Genomic DNA, 21,349 nt, shown 5'->3' with positions numbered 1-21,349 from the left:
CCTGTCTGCACGCACGCTGGATTAAGTAACGTTACAAGAAAAAGATGAGTGTAAACGATCTTTGCCAGTAATAAAATAATTTATGGATACACAGAGTACTTACCAACACGATCATCGTTTCTGAGAGAAATAGTGAAGGTGAATGCATATACGAACAAGTTCTCCGTTTAGGATAAGAGCAAATTCAACCCAAGAGCCTTCGATGACGTGGATGATTACGTTACTGTTTATCATCTGTCCATCATCGTCTAAAGCCCGCCCTGACAATTTCATTGGTCCTAACAGTTTCTGTTCGGGCATAATTCCTCCTCTATGGAGCGATTCCAGACCGAATTGCCCGAGCAAAAAAAAAAAAAATTGTGGACGGGGCTAAATTCGGCTGGCATCCAGGCTAAAGATATGGTGTTATACAGCACCAAAAGTGGTTCCCCTATGATTACGAGCCAAAGAACCACCTTTAGTGCCATATAGCACCATTTTTTTTTTAGTGTATTGTATATTAATAATATGTGAAAAGAACAATTCACTCATAAATGAAAATTCTGTCATCATTTACTCTCATGTCATGCTCTGTAAAATAGCCCAAATGTAAGTGAAAAAGGGCTGGGGCTACCAAATGTTTAAATCTTAAGTCTTCTGTATGTTTTATTATAACTAAATTTGCAGCGGAAATGTATGCTTGCTGTTAATATGTCTTTACTATACCACCATATAGTTTTGCATTGACACTATATGAGAACTGAACTGAGCTGGACGATGACATCACTGTTTTCTCCAGAGCGGCTGTACCGTTGCATTATTTTCCTGTTTAACACTGTGAAGCTGCTTTGAAACAATCTGCATTGTAAAAATCGCAATATAAATAAAGGTGACTTGACTCTGTATAGTAAATATTATTTGAAATAACATTCTAATAACTAAATGTGCAGTTACAACATATCAGATCTCCTTCAGATGGTTTGTGATGCAGGTTTTAGCATCTAGCTTCTGAATGCATAACACTCATATAGTAGCCTATATGTCTTACAGAGCTTGTGGGTCGTACAAAGTGACTGCTAAGTGTCTTCCGTAATGGTCTTTAGAAACAAATTACACTCCTTTGACTGAGGCTGAGTTATGTGCTCCTGGACCTCAACCAATGGCTCTGTTCATGACATCTTTCTGTCAGCATTCCAAATTGCTTCCAAGTTATGATGCATACAGTTGCATTGCAGAAATGTTGGGTAGCATGAGAAATACTGTACATAAGGGAAGAAACTGTAGACAACTCTCGAAGTGTTTGGCATGGTAATGGGTATTACAATGTTGATATATTTGGTTTTGGTGGAATAGATCTGCTATGCTGCTGCTGCTGTAGGTTATTACAGCAGTAGATAGTACAGGAGTTGCTACTGCCAATACATACACAAGACGCTGCTGTGTGAGCAAGTAAGACATGCTGCTGTACAATAGAGCTAGGGCTGTACGATTAATCGAAAAATAACCGTAACCGACATTCAGAACCTCTAACCGACATATTTTTCCCATGTCGGTTATTTCGGTTTTCACGTGACTCCGCCCCGTCAGTCACATCAAGTGCAGTTTGCAGGCACACAGAGAGAAGCAGGAGCAGTTATCTGTGTTTATAGATGCCCAGAATCACTATAGCAACTGCACGTTTTACACAGTTTAAACAGGTCAGTTAATTGCTGTTCTTATAGCCTACGCGCTGACACACACACACACACACACACACACACACACACACACACACACAGAGAGAGAGACGGCGCGCGCAAGCCCTGAAGCCGCTTTCACTTTCGTGCTCGTAAAGTTTGTCAAGTAAATGCGTTTAAACGCGACAACGCGCGCGCCCTGAAGGCAGACCTCTTTCACCTGCGTTCTCGCAAAGCTTTGTCATTTGTAGGTGGTTTAAGCCCTGTCAGTTTGAACATTAAAGCGAGTTTCGACCATCAGATGTGTATTATGTTGAACTAATGCCTGATTTATTGTGACAAACGAACACTCAGACAGAAGCTCGCACATCACGTGAAGATCGCGCGCAGAGGAGCGCAAAAACGCAGGATCAACGCTGTCCTGTGACTAAAGTAAAGTCACTAAAGTAGCTTAGAAACTCAACCGTTATTTTAATACCTTTGAAGTAAGTTCAAACCACAGCTTCATAATGAATAGAGACAGTAAGAGTAATTCACACACACAATCACTCTCTCATTAATGCATTCAAATAAATGTAATTTAGGCCTACAGTGTTAATTTATCTGTATCTGATGTACAACAAACAGAAATCTGCCCCATAGACAATAACTGCTGAAAGTCAACCGTTTCCTTCAAGTATTTTAAAATCACAAAGAAATGCACTTTTTCATTAGAAAAAAAAAAATCCACCTTTAATAGTAGAAAATATTTACAGTACAAACCTTATCAGGAACTTACTCAAAAAACTTGTGAGGGTAAAAAAAAAAAAGAAAAGCAAAATAATCGTTCATTAATCGTAATCAAGGTCAAATGTTCAATTAATCGAGGTTTTTATTTTTGGTCAAATCATTACAGCCCTAAATAGAGCACACATGAATTACCCTGCAGATCTATACAGGTGGAGCTGGGGAAGGTGGAGGGTTTCTGAAAGTGCGCTGCACTGCAAAACAAATGCTACCCGAGTATTTGAAGGTTGAGCATGCAAGCTCATTGGCTGCTGATACAGCAGGAACCAATCAGCTGTGATCTAAAGATAACGATGTGATTACGAGCAGGTAGTTAAAGGACCTATTAGCCTGCGCCATCTAGAGTTTCATGACAGAACTTTGTATTTCACTAAGCTACAAGATACCCATAATTTAATTTATTACAAGCTACCCTTTTGATAAAGCAGCTGCACTATAGCAAAATGCTAACTACACTGAAGCTAGTCTCACGTAAACGGTAGAAGGTCTGGACTCAATCGCAGCTTTCATTGGCCAAGGACCGGCCAAGAGAATGCCTGACTGACATTTTTTGTTGACTGATGTGTGTTTTGTTCTGCAAGTGTAGGGGGCGTGAAAATGTAAAATCGATGTCCCTACGATAACAGACCAGTATGCATCTATTACATTTACTGCATACTAAGTTTACTGCAACAGTGGTGCCTAGAAATTCCCATAGTTTTGAAAACCCAGCATTTAGTTGATCCTGATAAGCGATCAGAATTCAGCCAATCAGATGACGACTTCAAAACTCCCAAAGTGTTTCCCGCAGGCATCAGCCAATCAGATCGCCTATGCAAATACCCTAGCACAGACGCGCGCCAATTGGATTCATGTAACTCAGACAAGCTCAGTACCAATTTGTTTTCCGTGAATTTAAATGTGTGCAAAGGATTGTATGGGATTTAAAGGGATAGTTCACCCAAAAATGAAAATTACTCCATGATTTACTCACCCTCAAGCTATCCTAGGTATATATGACATTCTTCTTTCAGATGAATACAATCAGAGTTATATAAAAAAATGTTCTGGCTAATCCAAGCATTATAATGGCAGTGAATGGCGGTCCAAAATGTGAAGCTCAAAAAAGGGGCTTTATATTATTATAAATATATATATAAATATTATAAAGTAAAATATCTAGCTTCGTCCAAACCACCTTCTGTATTCAAATTACTTCTGTGCTCAACTGGCGCGACACTGATGTCAGCATAAGCGTTTTGAACTGCGAGAGGTGTTACACATTCTTCATAAATTGAATACGGAAGGCGGCCTGGTAGAAGCTAGATATTTTTATATAGTTTTAAACATGGATATTTTTCTTACACAAACCAATTGATTCACTTCAGAAGGCCTTTATTAAACCCCAGGAGCCGTGTGGAGTATGTTTATGATGGATGCACTTTTTGGGCTTCAAATTTGGGGCTACCGTTTACTGCCATTATAAAGCTTGGAAGAGCCAGGACATTTTTTTATCTAACTCTGATTGTATTCGTTTGAAAGAAGAATGTCATATACACCTAGGATGGCTTAAGGGGGGTGATTCAATTATGGGATCATTTTCATTTTTGGGTGAACTATCCCTTTAAAGCCGCGAAGGATACATCCGATGCGCCCTTCAAAACAGGCCGAATGAAGGACGCAAAGAATCCATCAAATTGAGATGTCCTTCAGCAACGTTTGATGACATGGCAGCCGAGATATGCAGCCTTCCGTTTGAGAAACACCCATGTTTCAAACACCAGCCATGCTGGAGGCATTCCCCATTGCACTCTCTAGGGGACGCGCGAGTTCCCTCTCAGAAGGGAACTATCATTTTTTGGGAAAACAGCCAAGCTTCTTTCATGTTGCTTAAAAATTATAAATATTTTTGTACTGTTGCTGGTTTTAGTTAGACACCTTGAGCTCATCTGTAGGTCTTTGTATGATTCATTCATCTTATTTGAGAGATTAAAAAAATGCACATGTTTAGGAAAATCCGAAAAAGTTGATAAATGATGATGAAGGATTTGGGAGGGCCGAGCCTCCCTCGCATAAATGGAAGCTCCCTGCAGACAGCAGCTGGTATCCGTTCCACACCAGCAGCGTTTTGTCTCATCCCAGATCAGGAAACTTTCGAAACAAGGGCAGATTACATACTGCAAGTGTTTCCATTGTCTCACTCCACTGTCACTGTGGACATGTTTGCACTTAAGGTTTTGGGGGTGGCAACCACAACATTCAAATGCTTGTTAATGTTAATGTTCGTCCCTTGTGTGTACACTATTTATTTTTTAGTATTGTTTTATGCAATTAAAAAATATTAGAATGTATTTTTAAACAAATGAAAAGGTAAAATGCTTTTCACATGTACAATGACTTGAATACAGCTCTTCTGTGATGAACATTTCTGAATTATTTTGATATTTTTTGGGGAGCATAAAGTAAAAAAATGGCTTGGGTTCTACAAATGTGCTGATATGATGTTTCAGTCAAAAAAAAAAGCCCCATTAAAAGAATATAATTCAGGAAAATAAATAGCAGTTTTGTTAAAAGGATAGTTCACCAAAAATGAAAATTCTGTCATCATTAACTCACCCTCAAGTTGTTCCAAACCCGTATGAATTTATTTCTTGTACTGAACACAAAAGAAGACATTTTAAAGAATGTCGGTAACCAAACAGGCGATGGGCCCTCATTGACTGCCATAGTTTTTCCATTTTACTCATGATGACAGAATTTTTATTTTTGGGAGGAAGATACAGTGGGGCAAAAAAGTATTTAGTCAGCCACCAATTGTGCAAGTTCTCCCACTTAAAAAGATGAAAGAGGCCTGTAATTTGCATCATAGGTACACTTCAACTATGAGAGACAGAATGAGAAAAATAATCCAGAAAATCACATTGTCTGAGTTTTAAAGAATTTATTTGCAAATTATGGTGGAAAATAAGTATTTCACCTACAAAAAAGCACGGTTTCTGGCTCTCACAGACCTGTAACTTCTTCTTTAAGAGGCTCCTCTGTCCTTACCTGTATTAATGGCCCCTGTTTGAACTCGTTATCAGTATAAAAGACACCTGTCCACAACCTCAAACAGTCAGACTCCAAAACCACTATGGCCAAGACCAAAGAGCTGTCAAAGGACACCAGAAACAAAATTGTAGACTTGCACCAGGCTGAGAAGACTGAATCTGCAATAGGCAAGCAGCTTGGTGTGAAGAAATCAACTGTGGGAGCAATTATTAGAAAATGGAAGACATACAAGACCACTGATAATCTCCCTCGATCTGGGGCTCCACGCAAGATCTCACCCTGTGGGGTCAAAATGATCACAAGAATGGTGAGCAAAAATCCCAGAACCACACGGGGGACCTAGTAAATGACCTGCAGAGAGCTGGGACCAAAGTAACAAAGGCTACCATCAGTAACACACTACGCTGCCTGGGACTCAAATCCTGCAGTGCCAGACGTGTCCCCCTGCTTAAACCAGTACATGTCCGGGCCCGTCTGAAGTTTGCTAGAGAGCATTTGGATGATCCAGAAGAGGATTGGGAGAATGTCATATGGTCAGATGAAACCAAAATAGAACTTTTTGGTAAAAACTCAACTTGTTGTGTTTGGAGGAGAAAGAATGCTGAGTTGCATCCAAAGAACACCATGCCTACTGTGAAGCATGGGGGTGGAAACATGCTTTGGGGCTGTTTTTCTGCAAAGGGACCAGGACAAAATGAACATTTTGTCAACATTTTCCTATTTACATGTTGTGATGTGTATAGTTACATTGTGTACTAAGACCGACAGAAAATGAAAAGTTGCGATTTTCTAGACCGATATGGCTAGGATCTATACTCTCATTCCTGCGTAAGGATCAAGGAACTTTGCTTATTACGCAGGAATGAGAGTATAGTCTAGAAAAGTGTCAAGAAAAGCGCAACATTTCATTTTCTGTCGGTCTTAGTACACGATGTAACTATACACAACACAACATGTAATGTTGGCGTTATTTTGTCACTTATTGAGCAGTAGGCTAGCTGGAGCCATTTACCTCCAGTCTTTGTGCTAAGCTAGGCTAGCAGTGAGTGTGTCAGACAGAGATATGGCACGCATGGAGATGAGAATGGTATGTATGGACTTATCTAACTCTGGGGGATACGGTGAATAAGCTAAAGTACCAAAAAGTCGGCATGTTCCTTTAAGGTTATGAATAAGCTTGTGTGTTCCAAAACAATGACAAAATTCGCATTCAGGAGATATAAGCGGTCAAAACTTACAGTCTCTCACGTCCACTGAAATGGATCACAGATTATTATGACATCACGGTGTATTTCAGCTTCTCGTCACATATTCTGTCCAATCAAATGCTCTCTAGAATCTGAAGTGTCCCACCCCCTAAATAGACACTGAAGCTGCGGCTGAAATCAGTCGCTTGTTCACACATTTACTATTTTCTACATGGTGAAGGGCTCATAGTGCACTATATAGGGGATAGGAAACGAGACCCGTGAGCATAGAGCAGATCACATGCACGAAAACATATTGCACCCATTTGAATTCTGCACAGAATACTGCATTTCAAAGCGAAATTAAGGAGATTATGAGCTGAAAGGCTCTAGTCAAATTGTGATATAAATGAAAAAGGGGAGGAGCTGCTTGATATGTCGCGCCCTGTCTTTCTGTTTCAGGGGAAATTACGTCAACACTTTGAATAACGCTGAATGTTTCAAGGCACTTCAGAGGGCCTTTCAAATATTTGAAAAAAATGTATGTGGTATGACCAAGAAAGCCATGTGAGGCACCAAACATGCAGGGGAAAAAAACAGAAAAGGGTTTCATCGAGAGGACTAAGAAGTCTCTTATAATATCAGAAAATGAAATGGACCTTTTTATGACATGGCATGGTTAGCTTAGATTAAAAAAATGCCTCTAACTAAAACGCAGAGGAAATTTACTGTGCATGCAAGCAGCATGTTAACTAAAGTTTTCGGGTGCACTCAGACATCACATAATGGAGCATCAGCAGCATTCCACTGGAGCCTTTGGAAACAAAAATGCTGCATCTTTTTATTTGATTTCCTGTCTTGTTGGCTCGTATTTGTGAGTGTTTGTGCATAGTACATACACAACTGTATGTGTGTATTCCTTCCGGGCGCTTGGACGGCACCATTGTGTCACTGGGCCGAAGGCAGGAAGCACTGGAGAAGAAAAATTGTGGGGAATTCTGTGTTCTAGGAGGACATGTGGAGGAAAAAGCTTGTGGATGTCAATAGAAGCTGATTATTTTTAGCACTGGTTCATTCTTGGATTCCCGAGTGCTAAAATAACTGTCTCCATAGATGTGTTGGAAAGTAGGGTTGTCATTTTACCAAAATATCAGCAGTCGATCCCAATCCTAGTAACTTTAAATGATTACTGATGCCAAAGCAAAACCCATGAGAAGGCATTACTTCACTGGTAATTGGTGTGATTTTTTTCTTTCGTAGAGATTCATGCAGATTGAACAATTTTACAGTTTTGTTCATGCATTTTAAAACATCTTGTAACCTTGTAGCTTGGTAGGCCAAAGCAAGCCATTGCCAAACAGAGTCGTATTTCTTTCCATGAAAAACTGGGTCAGTTTGTTTCACAAGTAAATGTATGTCCTAATGAATTTGTGTGCTGGCAAACTTACCACCGAGCTGATTATCACTTGTGTCATTTGTATTTGAGAGAGTTTTAAACACAGGGAAGTGAGTTTTCCCAAAATGTGCTTTTGATTTCGACACTTTGACAGTGCAGTCGTACAGAATGTTTGGCTCATATCGCTGTGAGTGATCCATTCTTTTGGAAAGAGTCGCCATGCCAAAGCCTTTAGCGGAGCTCTAGGGATTTTACAAGTTTATTTATTTATTTGTTATTATTTTTATTGGCTTGGAATCACAAGCAAGTAGTACATTTTCAAAACTTTTCAGCATATTTTTAATTGTTTGTATGATACACAAAATTACAAAGTGTCCTTTCTACTACATATAATATGTGTTTCATCTATATAAACTTTTTATTTGTGTCTCTTGTTCAATTTAATACATTTTAAAGGGCACTTATTATGCAAAATTCACTTTTACATGGTGTTTGAACATAAATTTGTGTTGGCAGTGTGTGTACACAACCTCCCTATAATGGTGAAAATCCACCACTCCTTTTTTAACGGAGTGTCTATTCACACCAAGTGCAAATAGTGTGCCTTGCTGGCAAGTGCTATTCACACTATCTCCGCCTAAAAATGCCTGGTTGGGCCAAACAATATTTTACAAACTGGTCGTAATTCAATGTCTTCAGTCAAGCGTAAGGCATAAGTTGTGTATTTTAAGGCGGCATCCATTTAATAATTTTAATAAATATAATAATTTACACTCAATGTTATTATTGCATCCTGTTAATGTACAACAATACTGAGGTGCAAATAGTATGTATCGGTCAAAATAAAGTATAAAGTGCATGTAATTACTATTTACATATTGCAAAGAATTGCTACTTTTACATGATGTAAATAGAATATATGACTATTTTCAACTATTTGCACTTAGTGTCTGCTGTCTGTTAGTCATCACGCCACCTCAGCTCCACCCACGTCCCGCCTCTTTGCCCATTTTCAGTTATCCAGAAGTGACGTGTGATGACGAGCTGCCAAGATGGTGGCGGCCAGCTCAATCCTACTTTACGCTTCAAAACTGCTCTTCAGAATCCTATGGGTGACGTCACGGACACTACGTCCATATTTTTTTACAGTCTATGATCATAACCAAACAGATTTCAGTTTTTATTCACGTGTTCACGAGCTGTGAAGGCTCCACCCTCTGGGGTGGGGAGCAGCAGCTCATTTGCATTTAAAGGAGACACACACAAAACAGCGCATTTTTCTCAAACCCCAAAATTGGCATTTTTAAAATGGTATATTAAAGGATCTGTTAGGAATTTTGATCTGAAACTTCACAGACACATTCTGGGAACACCTGAGACTTGTAAAAAAGGGGCATAATAGGTGCCCTTTAACCCTCTGGGGTACTTTGGGTCAAAAATGACCCAAAGCGTTTTATAATTTAAAAAAAAAAAATCGTAGCTTCATCGGAATGGTCAGAAACTTGGTAACTTTATTGGTACTTTGTATATGAACACCCAAAAAAATTGGGGACAGGATTTGAAAAGTCTAAGTGGTCGTAAAAAAATAGTCACACTCAGGACCTTCATTTCCCATAGGAAATGAATGGGAAATTGGCAAAAATATCAAAATACAGTTTTTTTGTGCATACAATCTACAAATCAGCCAGGATGCAGAAAAAAAGGACTCAACAGTGAAGGGGTGAATCTCTAAAACATCAAGAGTGCAAAACAGGCAAAAAAACTCACACACACACACACACACACACACACAAAATAACACAATTAGCTTTTGGAATGGCACACGTTCATTTGTGTGTGCGTGTGTTTTTGTGTGTATAAGTGTGTGTGTGTGTGTGAGTTTCCCATTAATTTCCTATGGGGGTCATTTTTGACCCGAAGGTCCTGAGTGTGAGTTGTGCATATAGTACAGTATATATATATAAATGTTTTATTATATTCAATGGGAAAAAATGGGTCATAATTATTGCATAAATATTAATTATAAATCCTAAAATTATCTCAAAACACCAAAAAAGAAAAGAAAAAATATTATTGAACAAAAATATATTTCATTGATTTGACTCAAATCTTTTTTATCTTAAGCCCGCCCTCCGGGTCATTTTTGACCCGAAGGTCCTGAGTGTGACCCATAAATGAAGAACCCCAGAGGGTTAACACATCATTTAATCCAAGTGATCATAATGATTAATCATTCATTTGGAACACCTATACATTTCTATAGATAATAGATTTTATAGAACTGGTTTGCAATTTCCAAAATAGATTACCAAATATAATGAATTATTGTTAAAGCATATGCAATTGACATCAAATAAAGTGCTACTGAGGTTGACATCTAGCTCTGCTCATTTGCGTGCAAGTTTTTCATTTGTTTGCTATTTTGAAGAAGACTTTTTCCATAGTTATGACAATCTAAAACCAAGGGGCCTGCCTTCGATTTATAAGATTATCTGACCAGCCAAACTCTCATTCCATGACAAACAGCATTTATTTGAGGGTCTTTTGGGCTCATTCTGTCTCTTCTTGGCTTTCTTTTTAGGACATTTTCCCCTTGCAGTCTCCTTTATTCCCTCCCTGAACTCTCACTCACTTTGTCAGTCTTATGTCTCGAAAGATCCAGACGCCACAGAGTTTCCAAAGTGCAGCATGCTCTTAGTCTGTCTGTTTCTGACTGACAATATGTGGTTTTGTCACCTTGTGTTATTCTCGTCTTGTATTCTTTTAACACATCTCATCACATCTTTTATAGACTTGTCCACGGCGAAGAGGAAGTTTGCAGAGTCGCTGAACGAGTTTAAATTCCAGTGCATTGGCGATGCAGAAACAGATGATGAGATATGCATTGGTAAGATCACAACATTGCTTCTTTTGAATGTTTGTTGACTAAGATCAGTGTAACGAAAGTCATTGAACTTCAGCATGTTTTTAAGCCATACACCTTTTCAGTGTATGCTATTATACATAGAACATTCATAGAAAGCATATGAGATCTGTTAACTCAACCTTAAAAGCACCATCTTCATCATTGTTTCTCTGTCTGAAGAGAATCGGTTGAGTACAAATGAATCCATGGCCATCTGATTCCACTCCAGTTCTTACACAACATATTCATTACAAGCTTTTAACTCAAATAGACAGATTTTACAGTGCGCCATCCACATGACCATATCATTGAGCCTCAACTATGCCACAATTAAACTAAGGTTTCAGCTCAACTTTTATGTATTTGCCATAATTCCTCTTGACTGTGTGGCATTCAAGGCCTAAGTGTTGGAACCTGTGGGAATTTTTGTGGCTTTCTGTAAGTCCTGGCACCTTACATGGAAACTTGCTGAAATCCTGCTTGGCTGAATCTGAAGAAGGAACAAGTATTGACTTGCCTTTCTTCTGATCTCATCTTCAATTGCTGCCTTGCAGTCCTGCAGACTCTTACTTTCTGTTGACATTGTTCTTTATGAAATTGAACATTAAAACCATTGGCCACAGCAGAGCCCGCTTTACTATATCTGGACTCTGGAGTTTTCTTTGTAAATGCATCCATTGCACATCTGAGGTTGAGTAGGTTTATCTTGAGAGATTTGATGAGTGAGCTGCTTTAGTTGGGATATACTAGTGCCAAGCAGTGAAAGGCAAGCATCACTATTACTTTTGCACATACTTAGACATACATGGACATACGTGTTTGCTGCAGAAATGAATGCCATATAATACATCAGTTCTATATGGAGTGTTTTACTAGTTTTAGAATTTATAATTATAAGAATTATAATTATTTATTTATTTTTTACAAATTTACAATTTATGTTTTTGCCTGGTGGACAGTAAAACGGAAAAAGGAAAGAATTTTTTTTTTTGTTGACAAATACCACCCTAAAACCTTAACAACTCCCTGCAACAGTCCACCCCTTGTGAAAAATAAGTGCACTGTAAGGCACCCAAAAATGAAAATTAGCCCATGATTTACTCACCCTCAAGTCATCCTAGATGTATATGACATTCTTCTTTCAGACGAATACAATCGGAGTTATATTAAAAAAGTCCTGGCTAATCCAAGCTTTATAATGGCAGTAATTGTTGCTCTGTTTTTGAAGTCCCTAAAAAATGCTTTGGTCCATCAAATAACGTGCTCCACACGGCTCTGGGGGGTTAATAAAGGCCTTCTGAAGCAAATTGATGCATTTGTGTAAGAAAAATATCCATATTTAAAACTTTATAAAGTAAAGTTCTGGCCGATCGCCTTCTGTGGAAAAGTGTTGAAAGTGCCTCTCGCAAATCAAAATGCTTACGCTACATCTGACGAGCTTAACTGCATAAGCATTTTGGCCTGCAGAGGCACTTTCAACACTTTTTCCATAAATTGAATATGGAAGGCGATCGGCCAAAACTTTACTTTATAAAGTTTTAAATATGGATATTTTTCTAACACAAACGCATCGATTCACTTCAGAAGGCCTTTATTAACCCCCCGGAGCCGTGTGGAGCAGTTATTTGACGGACAGATGCATTTATATGGACTTCAAAAACAGAGCAACAATCGCTGCCATTATAAACCTTGGATGAGCCAGGACTTTTTAATATAACTCTGATTGTATTCGTCTGAAAGAAGAATGTCATATACACCTAGGATGACTTGAGGGTGAGTAAATCATGGGCTAATTTTCATTTTTGGGTGAACTATCCCTTTATTTGCACATGTAGTGTAGTTCAAATCTTAAAAAATATATTTAAAAAAATACAGTGGTCTAAATTTTGATACATGACATTTAAGTTTATTTTATTTGACCATAAATGCCCATAATATATTTGGCTGTATAACCACACTTCAAAAGAGAATAGAAGTAGTTGTAAAATTACACTTAAATAAGTACTTAAGTCCTACTTAAGGGTTAAAAAGCACTCTTAAGCAACTAATTGCATTCAATATAAATGTAAACTATAATGCATTTTCATTTAAATGCAAATAACAAACCATTGAGTTTCTGAAAATATTACATTCAGTTCACAATTAAGCTTATTCTTTTAAAGTATATATATTTATGTAATAAGTACTTTAAAAGAAAGCTAAGGGACAACACATTAGCATTGTGTTTTGCATGGGCAGGTACCGCACATTTTCTTGAGAAAAAGTACAGAATAGTTATTGTTTTTTGTTGTTGTTGTTTTTAATCATAGTTACAGATACAAATATTTGGTTAATTTTAGGAGAGTTTTTTTTTCCTGCCCTTTGTTTTTCTAGTCGTATGTGTTAAACACAGTCTTTGCAGAAGTCGGTTTGGCCACTGGTATTTAAGAGCACTAAACACATGGTAGATCTGTGTCATCACCTTTGCATGGTTGTCACATGGACATATTATGCTTGTTAAACACAAACCTGATGCCCGGGTTTCCGTGGTGAATTATAAAGTGACAAATGTCTGACTTAAGTGCTTGTAGATACAAATTAACGTAATATGGTTAAGATGTTGTGTGTGATCACCAGTCTCATATGTTTTCTTTCAAAGCTAAATCACTACAGGAGTTTGCTGGAGTCTTACAGAACCTGGAAGATGAGAGGACACGAATGGTAAGCTTGTTTCTTCATCATCATCATCATCATCATCATCATCATCATCATCATCATCATTATCGTTATGCTTATCATTAAATGAGTAGTTCACTCAAAAATGAAACATACCCCCATGCCATTCCAAACCTACATAAATAACCTGTTGGACAGTATGATGATACCGATCAGGCATAACATTATGACAGGTGAAGTGAATAACATTGATTATCTCTTCATCACGGCACCTGTTAGTGGGTGGGATATATTAGGCAGCAAGTGAACATTTTGTCCTCAAAGTTAGTGTGTTAGAAGCAGGAAAAATAGGCAAGAGTAAGGATTTGAGTGAGTTTGACAAGGGCCAAATTGTGATGGCTAGACGACTGGGTCAGAGCATCTCCAAAACTGCAGCTCTTTTGGGGTGTTCCTGCTCAGCAGTGGTCAGTATCTATCTAAAGTGCTCTAAGGAAGGAACAGTGGTGAACCGGCGACAGGGTCATGGGCGGCCAAGGCTCATTGATGCACGTGGGGAGCGAAGGCTGGCCTGTGTGGTCGGATCAAACAGATGAGCTACTGTAGCTCAAATTGCTCAAGAAGTTAATGCTGGTTCTGATAAAAAGGCGTCAGAATACACAGTGCATCACAGTTTGTTGCGTATGGGGCTGCATAGACGCAGACCAGTCAGGATGCCCATGCTGACCCCTGTCCACCGCCGAAAGCGCCAAGAGTGGGCATGAGAGCATAAAAACTGGACCACGGAGCAATGGAAGAAGATGGCCTGGTCTGATAAATCACGTTTTCTTTTACATCACATGGATGGCCGGGTGTGTGGTGTCGCTTACCTGGGGAACGCATGGCACCAGGATGCACTATGGGAAGAAGGCAAGCCAGCGGAGGCAGTGTGATGCTTTGGGCAATGTTCTGCTGAGAAACCTTGGGTCCTGCCATCCATGTGGATGTTACTTTGACACACCACCTACCTAAGCATTGTTGCAGACCATGTACACCCTTTCATGGAAATGGATAATGCGCCCTGCCACAAAGCAAAAAATGGTTCAGGAATGGTTTGAGAAGCACAACAACGAGTTTGAGGTGTTGACTTGGCCTCCAAATTTTCCAGATCTCTATCCAATCGAGCATCTGTGGGATGTGCTGAACAAACAAGTCCGATCCATGTAGGCCCCACCTCACATCTTACAGGACTTAAAGGATCTGCTGCTAACATCTTGGTGCCAGATACCACAGCACACCTTCAGGGGTCTAGTGGAGTCCATGCCTTGACGGGTCAGCGCTGTTTTGGCAGCAGAAGGGGGACCAACACAATATTAGGACATAATGTTATGCCTGATCGGTGTATATATTCTGCTATAGCATTTGTATTTTGTACCTTGCTAACTGTCACATTGTGGGTATACTTGTGAGCTTGTGGGTGTGATATTGTTTTTTCACACTTGTCCGATGTAGATACTGTGTAACTGCAGGTGGTTTACAGTTTCTAAGCAAAGTTGCAACTTGCTGATGTGCGCTCACCATTTCTTCACTGCACTGCATCGGAATGACGAATTTGGGGACACTCCCTAAGCAACAGCGCGTCTGAAGTATGAATGAAATCAGGCCAATCCTGATTGGTGTTGCGTCATGACGTAACTATGACGGCATACCCGGAAGATACATAAAGGGGAGCCCAGGCATAGTAATGGCAGTTATCGCGATGAAGCATGCGCTCCAGGCCTGCCGAGGTGTGGCGACGAGATGCAGTGCTCGTTCCCTTTCTCAGGGAACAAGGGTTATATACATAACCCGAGCCGTTCCCTTTCGAGGGAACTCCCACTGCATCAGAACGACGAATTTGGGGAACGAGTACCCACTAGGCCACACCGACGGTAGCACCAGTCCTAGTGTGAAGCCGGAGACCGGGCAAAGCTAGGACTGGAGTACCCTAGCACCGGGCGTCGCAGGGAGGTGCAGACTATAAAATCTAATAAAAGTGTGTGGAGTAGCCCATCCGGCCGCCTCGCAAATGTCCTGCAAAGGGACCCCAGAAAGGAGGGCCACCGAAGAGGCCATGCCCCTGGTGGAATGTGCCCTCACGGCCATAGGTGAAGGCAGGTTGCGCACCTGATAGGCCGTGGCTATTGCCTGGACAATCCAGTTACTGATAGTCTGGGTTGACGCAGGCAGCCCCTTCCTAGATGAACCAAAACACACTAATAGCTGCTCAGATTTCCTCCACTGCGCAGACTTCTCCACATATAATTTAAGGGCTCTGACCGGGCAGAGCAGGTGAAGCCTCCCTTCTTCCGCCGTCACGTGAGGCGGAGGATGAAATGCCTGAAGAACCAAAGGCCTGACCACGCTTGATGGCACCTTGGGCACATAACCGGCCCTAGGGTGTAAGATGGCCTTCACTTCGCCAGGGGCAAACTCCAGGCAAGTCGGCGTAAGCGCCAAGGCCTGAAGGTCCCCCACTCTCCTCAGAGAAGTGATGGCTAAGAGAAAGGCCATCTTAAGGGTCAAGCTCTTTGGGTCTGCTGACTCTAGTGGCTCGAAGGGGGCCTCAGCCAATCCCTCGAGAACCACTGCCAGGTCCCAGGTTGGGACTCTGGAACGAGCCGCAGGCCTCATCCTCCGAGCCCCACGGAGGAACCGTACAACCAACTGGTGCCTACCCAAAGGCCCATCACCCAATGGTGTGTGGAAAGCCCCAATGGCAGCCACGTACACCTTGAGTGTGGACGGGGTAAGCCCTGCAGAGAAATTATGTTGGAGGAACTCCAGCACTGAAGCCACTGGGCAGTTAATTGGGTCCACCTCACACTCTCTACACTAAGTGGAAAATACACTCCACTTGAGGCTGTACAGTCTCCTTGTAGACGGAGCCCTGGAACTGAGCAAGGTCTCAACCACATCTGCCGGCAGGCCAGCCTCTAGGTATCTGGCCCCCTCAGGAGCCAGACCCAAAGGTTCCATATCTCTGGCCGGGGGTGAAATATTGTGCCCCCTGCTTGAGACAGGAGATCCCTCCTCAGAGGAATCTCCCACGGCTGACCTGCTAGCAGAGCTATGATGTCTGAGAACCAAACTCGAGTCGGCCAACGTGGCGCCGCCAGAAGCAGGCTGGCGCCTTGTCGACGGACCCGCTCCAGGACTCCCGGGAGCAGAGCGATCGGGGGAAAGGCGTACAGACGCAGCCTTGGCCACGTCTGCACCATGGCATCCAGCCCCAGTGGGGCCGGATGCGTGAGAGAAAACCACAGTGGACAGTGGGTCGTCTCTCGAGACGCGAATAAATCCACTTCCACTGGGCCGAACCTCTCGCACATGGCCTCCACCACCTCAGGGTGGAGTCGCCACTCCCCGGGCCTCAGCCCCTGCCTCGACAGGATGTCTGCTCCCTGATTTTGGACCCCCGGGACATACATTGCCCTGATGGACAACAGTTTCCCTTGGGACCACAGGAGGATGTGATGCGCCAGTCTGCATAGAGGGCGCGCGACCTCAACCCCCCTGATGCCGTGCCCCAACCAGTGAGGGAGGCGTCTGTTGAAACGGATTTTCCGGCAACAGGACGCTCCCAACACTGGCACCTGGGACAGAAACCAAGGTTTCTTCCATTTGACTAGGGAACGAAGGCCACTGCGCGTTACCCTGATCATACAGAATGGATTTCCCCTCAAGGAAAGTCACCTGGTTTACTTCCGTATTAGGGCATGGTGGCCGCGGAGGTCCGGGAAAAAGCTCCTTAGAGCTTTGTAGACCGCCAGAATTTCCAGGCAAAAGATGTGCCAGGAGAAATGCCGGGTCTCCCACAGACCTCTCGCAAGGCGGCCGCCATGACCACGTCCCAGCCAGTGAGGGAGGCGTCTGTTGAAACGGATTCCCGGCAACAGGACGCTCCCAACACTGGCACCTGGGACAGAAACCAAGGCTACTTCCATATGACTAGGGAACGAAGGCCACTGCACGTTACCCTGATCATACAGAATGGATTTCCCCTTAAGGAAAGCCACCTGGTTTACTTCCGTATCAGGACATGGTGGCCGCGGAGGTCCGGGAAAAAGCTCCTCAGAGCTTTGTAGACCGCCAGCATTTCCAGGCAATAGATGTGCCAGGAGAAATGCCGGGTCTCCCACAGACCTCTCGCAAGCGGCTGCCATGACCACGTCCCAGCCAGTGAGGGAGGCGTCTGTTGAAACGGAATCCCGGCAACAGGACGCTCCTAACACTGGCCCTTGGGACAGAAACCAAGGATCTTCCATATGACTAGGGAACGAAGGCATCTGCGCGTTACCCTGATCATACAGAATGGTTTTCCCCTCGAGGAAAACCCCTTGATTCCCAGCCATCACTGTAAGGATCTCATGCAGCAGGCCAAGAGATATTCTGTTGGACACAGCCGCAATGAGCCCCAGCAGTCCTTAAACTGCTTCACAGTGATGCTGTGGCCTAGCTTCCTTCTAGAGACCACCGCCCGTATGGACTCGATACGTGCGGGAGACAATTGTGCCCCCAACGTAGAGAATCCCATACGACTCCCAGGAACACAGTTCTCTGAGAAGGCGTCAACACGCTACTGCGTGTAGAGTCTCAAAGGGCTAGGCCGCCTGGAAGAACCCGATATTGGTACACTTTGCCCCCAAAAAGCGAACCTCAGGAACTTCCTGTGACACAGAAGGATGGATACAGGGAAGTATGCGTCCTCTTCAGACCCATCGTGACAGACCAGTCCTCAGGAATTGCAAAGCATCTTGAATCTGAATCTCCTCAGAGAACGATTCAAGTACCTCAGGTCTAAAGTTGGACACAACTCGCCATCCCTCTTAGGAACTATGAAGTACCGGCATTAGAATCCGGACTTCCTGTCTGCCAGAGGGACCCGTTCTATGGCCTCCTTGGCTAACAGGGCTGTACTTCTTGTTCCATAACCCGAACCTGCCCTGGGCCGACCACAGTCCGGACCACCCCGTTGAACTTCGGGGGAGGAGAACTGAACTGAAGCCTGTAACCCAGCTCTACAGTCTGCAGGACCCACGTAGACACACTCGGAAGGCATGACCATGCGCCGAGATAATCTACTAAGGGAACCAGCCTCTCGAGGCTGGCCTCGGGTGTCAACCGAAACTCATTCCCAACCCCCTGAAGCGGCTAACCGGCAGGGAGCAGTCGAGAACGTTTTTCGGTTGGCGCACACGTTCGCTGCCCAGTCGCAAGTCCTACTGGAGGCGACGACGGCGGCGTGCGTGCGCGGGAAATCAGTGAGGCCCGAAGCGTCTTTGACGGCGGGAACACAGCACTGATTTCCCGAGAGCTCCTGGGGGAAAACGACCTCGTCGCTCCTACCCGGGAGAGGGGGCTGGCCAGCAGGGGCCTCATCTAAGGGAGCAGCTCGACAGGGCCGCAACACTAGGGCGGACACTGCGATTAGCCCTTGCCTAAACCTGATGTGTCCCGCAGGCCACAAGGCGGCGAGAACGACATCACTTCAGGAGGTCTCCATCTTAGATGAATATCCAGTTCACAAGTTAAACACGCTTGGGTGACAGAATTAAAGTATCCAATTTATCAAAGTCGGATAACACGACACTCAATTCCTCGGAATTAAATGCCATCATAATCACCAACCCCGTGCCAACTGAACTGAATGACAGGCTGAATAAAAATACATCTAACTCCTCAAAGTCAGATAATATTTTAATTTAATTCCTCAGAATTAAATGCAGCCACAATAAGGTGAAACAAAGTCTGAATGATAGGCTGAATATCTAACTCCTCAAAGTCAGATTATATTTTATTTAATTCCTCAGAATTAAATGTGGCCGTAATCATCAGACTAACTGTTTATTTGTATTTATATGGACTCATAAACCCCGCGTTGCCTCAGCAACGTGGTTCAAGCTGTCATAATACAATTGGCTTTCATCCCTCGAGAAAAAAAGCCAAACAGTTTCAAACAATACGGTGAAACATGGTCTGAATGACAGGCTGAATATCTAACTCCTCAGAGTCAGCTCATATTTCATTTAAATCCTCAGATTTAAATGCAGCCATCATCAGACGATACTGTTTTATCGTACTATACGGACTCGTAACCCACACGTTGCCTCAGCAACGTGGCTCAAGCCGTTAAGCCAACCAGTATCTCATGCACACCGATCGCGTGTGTTCACTTTAATTGCATATATAAGGAGTGCTTCATGACTTTGACTGCCTCGATGCTGAGCGCGTCTAATTCCTCAGAATCAGACCGCTGAAGCATCGGGTCCTCCGCCCCGGGGGAAGAAGCCGCAACGCGGGCTTCCACACGGGGAAGGAGAACATCTGAACTGTCAGACAAAGACTGGGAAGATGCCTCAGCAGTCCCAAGTCCCGCTGACAGTCCATCCGTGAGCCCCATGACCGGCCTCACCGCACCGCCTCGGCGGATGCGGGACCGATCCACAGGGCTCACGAGGCTGGCTGGTCTCACTGAACACGGCCAGCCGAGAGCGGAGCAGCCTGAGTGTCAGCTTTCATAGCGCTAGTAAGCGGCTCCCTCGAGAGCAGCCCGAGTATGCTGAACACCCAGACACTGCACACACAGCAGGTGTACATCCGAGCCCGACATGTAACGGGGACACGGATGCACACACTGCTTAAACTCTCTCACTTTCCAGTCGCCATTTCACACACACTTTCACTTTTTGACAAACAACAATAAATAGACAGACAGATTTCACACAGAGCGCTATGCTGAAGAGCGATAACTGCCATTACTATGCCTGGGCTCCCCTTTATGTATCTTCCGGGTATGCCGTCATAGTTACGTCATGACGCAACACCAATTAGGATTGGCCTGATTTCATTCATACTTCAGACGCGCTGTTGCTTAGGGAGTGTCCCCAAATTCGTCGTTCCGATGCAGTGGGAGTTCCCTCGAAAGGGAACGTCACATTTCTGTTTGTTTTTATTTTTATTTATTTTATTGCTGATGTAAGAGTTTTTAACTTTCTATTTTTTTGCAATCCAGAATGTTTGTTTGAGCTGCGCCCTCTACTGTACAGGAGTGAATTCAGTCTGAGGCTTATTCATCTCACTTTTGGGCTTTTATATTTGCCAAAAATAGACCTTTTTTGTTATTAAAAAACAAACTAACTAACAAGCAAGCCCAGCCCAGGTCTTGATGATGACTGTGTATTTTCAGACATGGCACATGATGATGGTGAGTAAATGTTGACAGAAATGTCAGTTTTGGGTGTAAGTAATGAAAGGAACTCTGTGACTTGTGTCTCTTCAGATTGAAAATGCCACTGATGTGTTGATCTTGCCGCTCGAGCGCTTCAGGAAGGAGCAGATTGCAGCTGCAAAGGTGAGAGTAGAAGTCCCTGTTCAAACTGTTTTATGATGTTATGGTATTCATAGCGGAGAGAGGCGTAATGTGTTTCTGAACTCCAGGCATCACGTTACAGTTTTCAGTTATCAATGCTATTGAAAAAGTACCCTGTTCAAAGGCAAATTTGTCCCTTATGATTAATGTTACAGAACGTACAGGTTTCATGTTGGCTGAGCTATTACAGATCCAAGTGTTTCTAAGAAGCTGCCTTAACTTTTTAAACAGCACTGCCACCTGTTGGTTATGTTGTGTAAGCACTCATTTATTTCTCTTAAAAAAAGAACAATGATTAAAATGTAATGCCAAACAGTGGCAGAGGCGATTGATGACTTATCGGATTCT

General features: G+C 42.8%; 1 protein-coding gene across 7 annotated transcripts in view; it reads left to right on the top strand.

The window, feature by feature from the left end:
• LOC307136777 (rho GTPase-activating protein 26-like) overlaps positions 1-21,349 on the top strand; it is a 182,370-nt gene that overhangs the window by 59,013 nt on the left and 102,008 nt on the right. For 6 of the 7 annotated variants that reach the window (XM_079834041.1, XM_079834044.1, XM_079834046.1 and 3 more), the window contains exons 2-4: positions 10,846-10,941; positions 13,598-13,659; positions 20,912-20,983. In XM_079834041.1, the coding sequence (XP_079690167.1) occupies positions 10,846-10,941; positions 13,598-13,659; positions 20,912-20,983 (230 nt within the window). The remainder of the gene's footprint in view (positions 1-10,845; positions 10,942-13,597; positions 13,660-20,911; positions 20,984-21,349) is intronic. The other variant, XM_079834047.1, reaches the window with a different exon arrangement.

The sequence above is a fragment of the Gobio gobio genome, assembly GCF_949357685.1.
Source record: "Gobio gobio genome assembly, chromosome: 14".
Classification (NCBI taxonomy): domain Eukaryota; kingdom Metazoa; phylum Chordata; class Actinopteri; order Cypriniformes; family Gobionidae; genus Gobio; species Gobio gobio.
The sequence above is the reverse complement of the archived record's forward strand: the minus strand, read 5'-3'. Positions and strand labels throughout refer to the sequence as shown.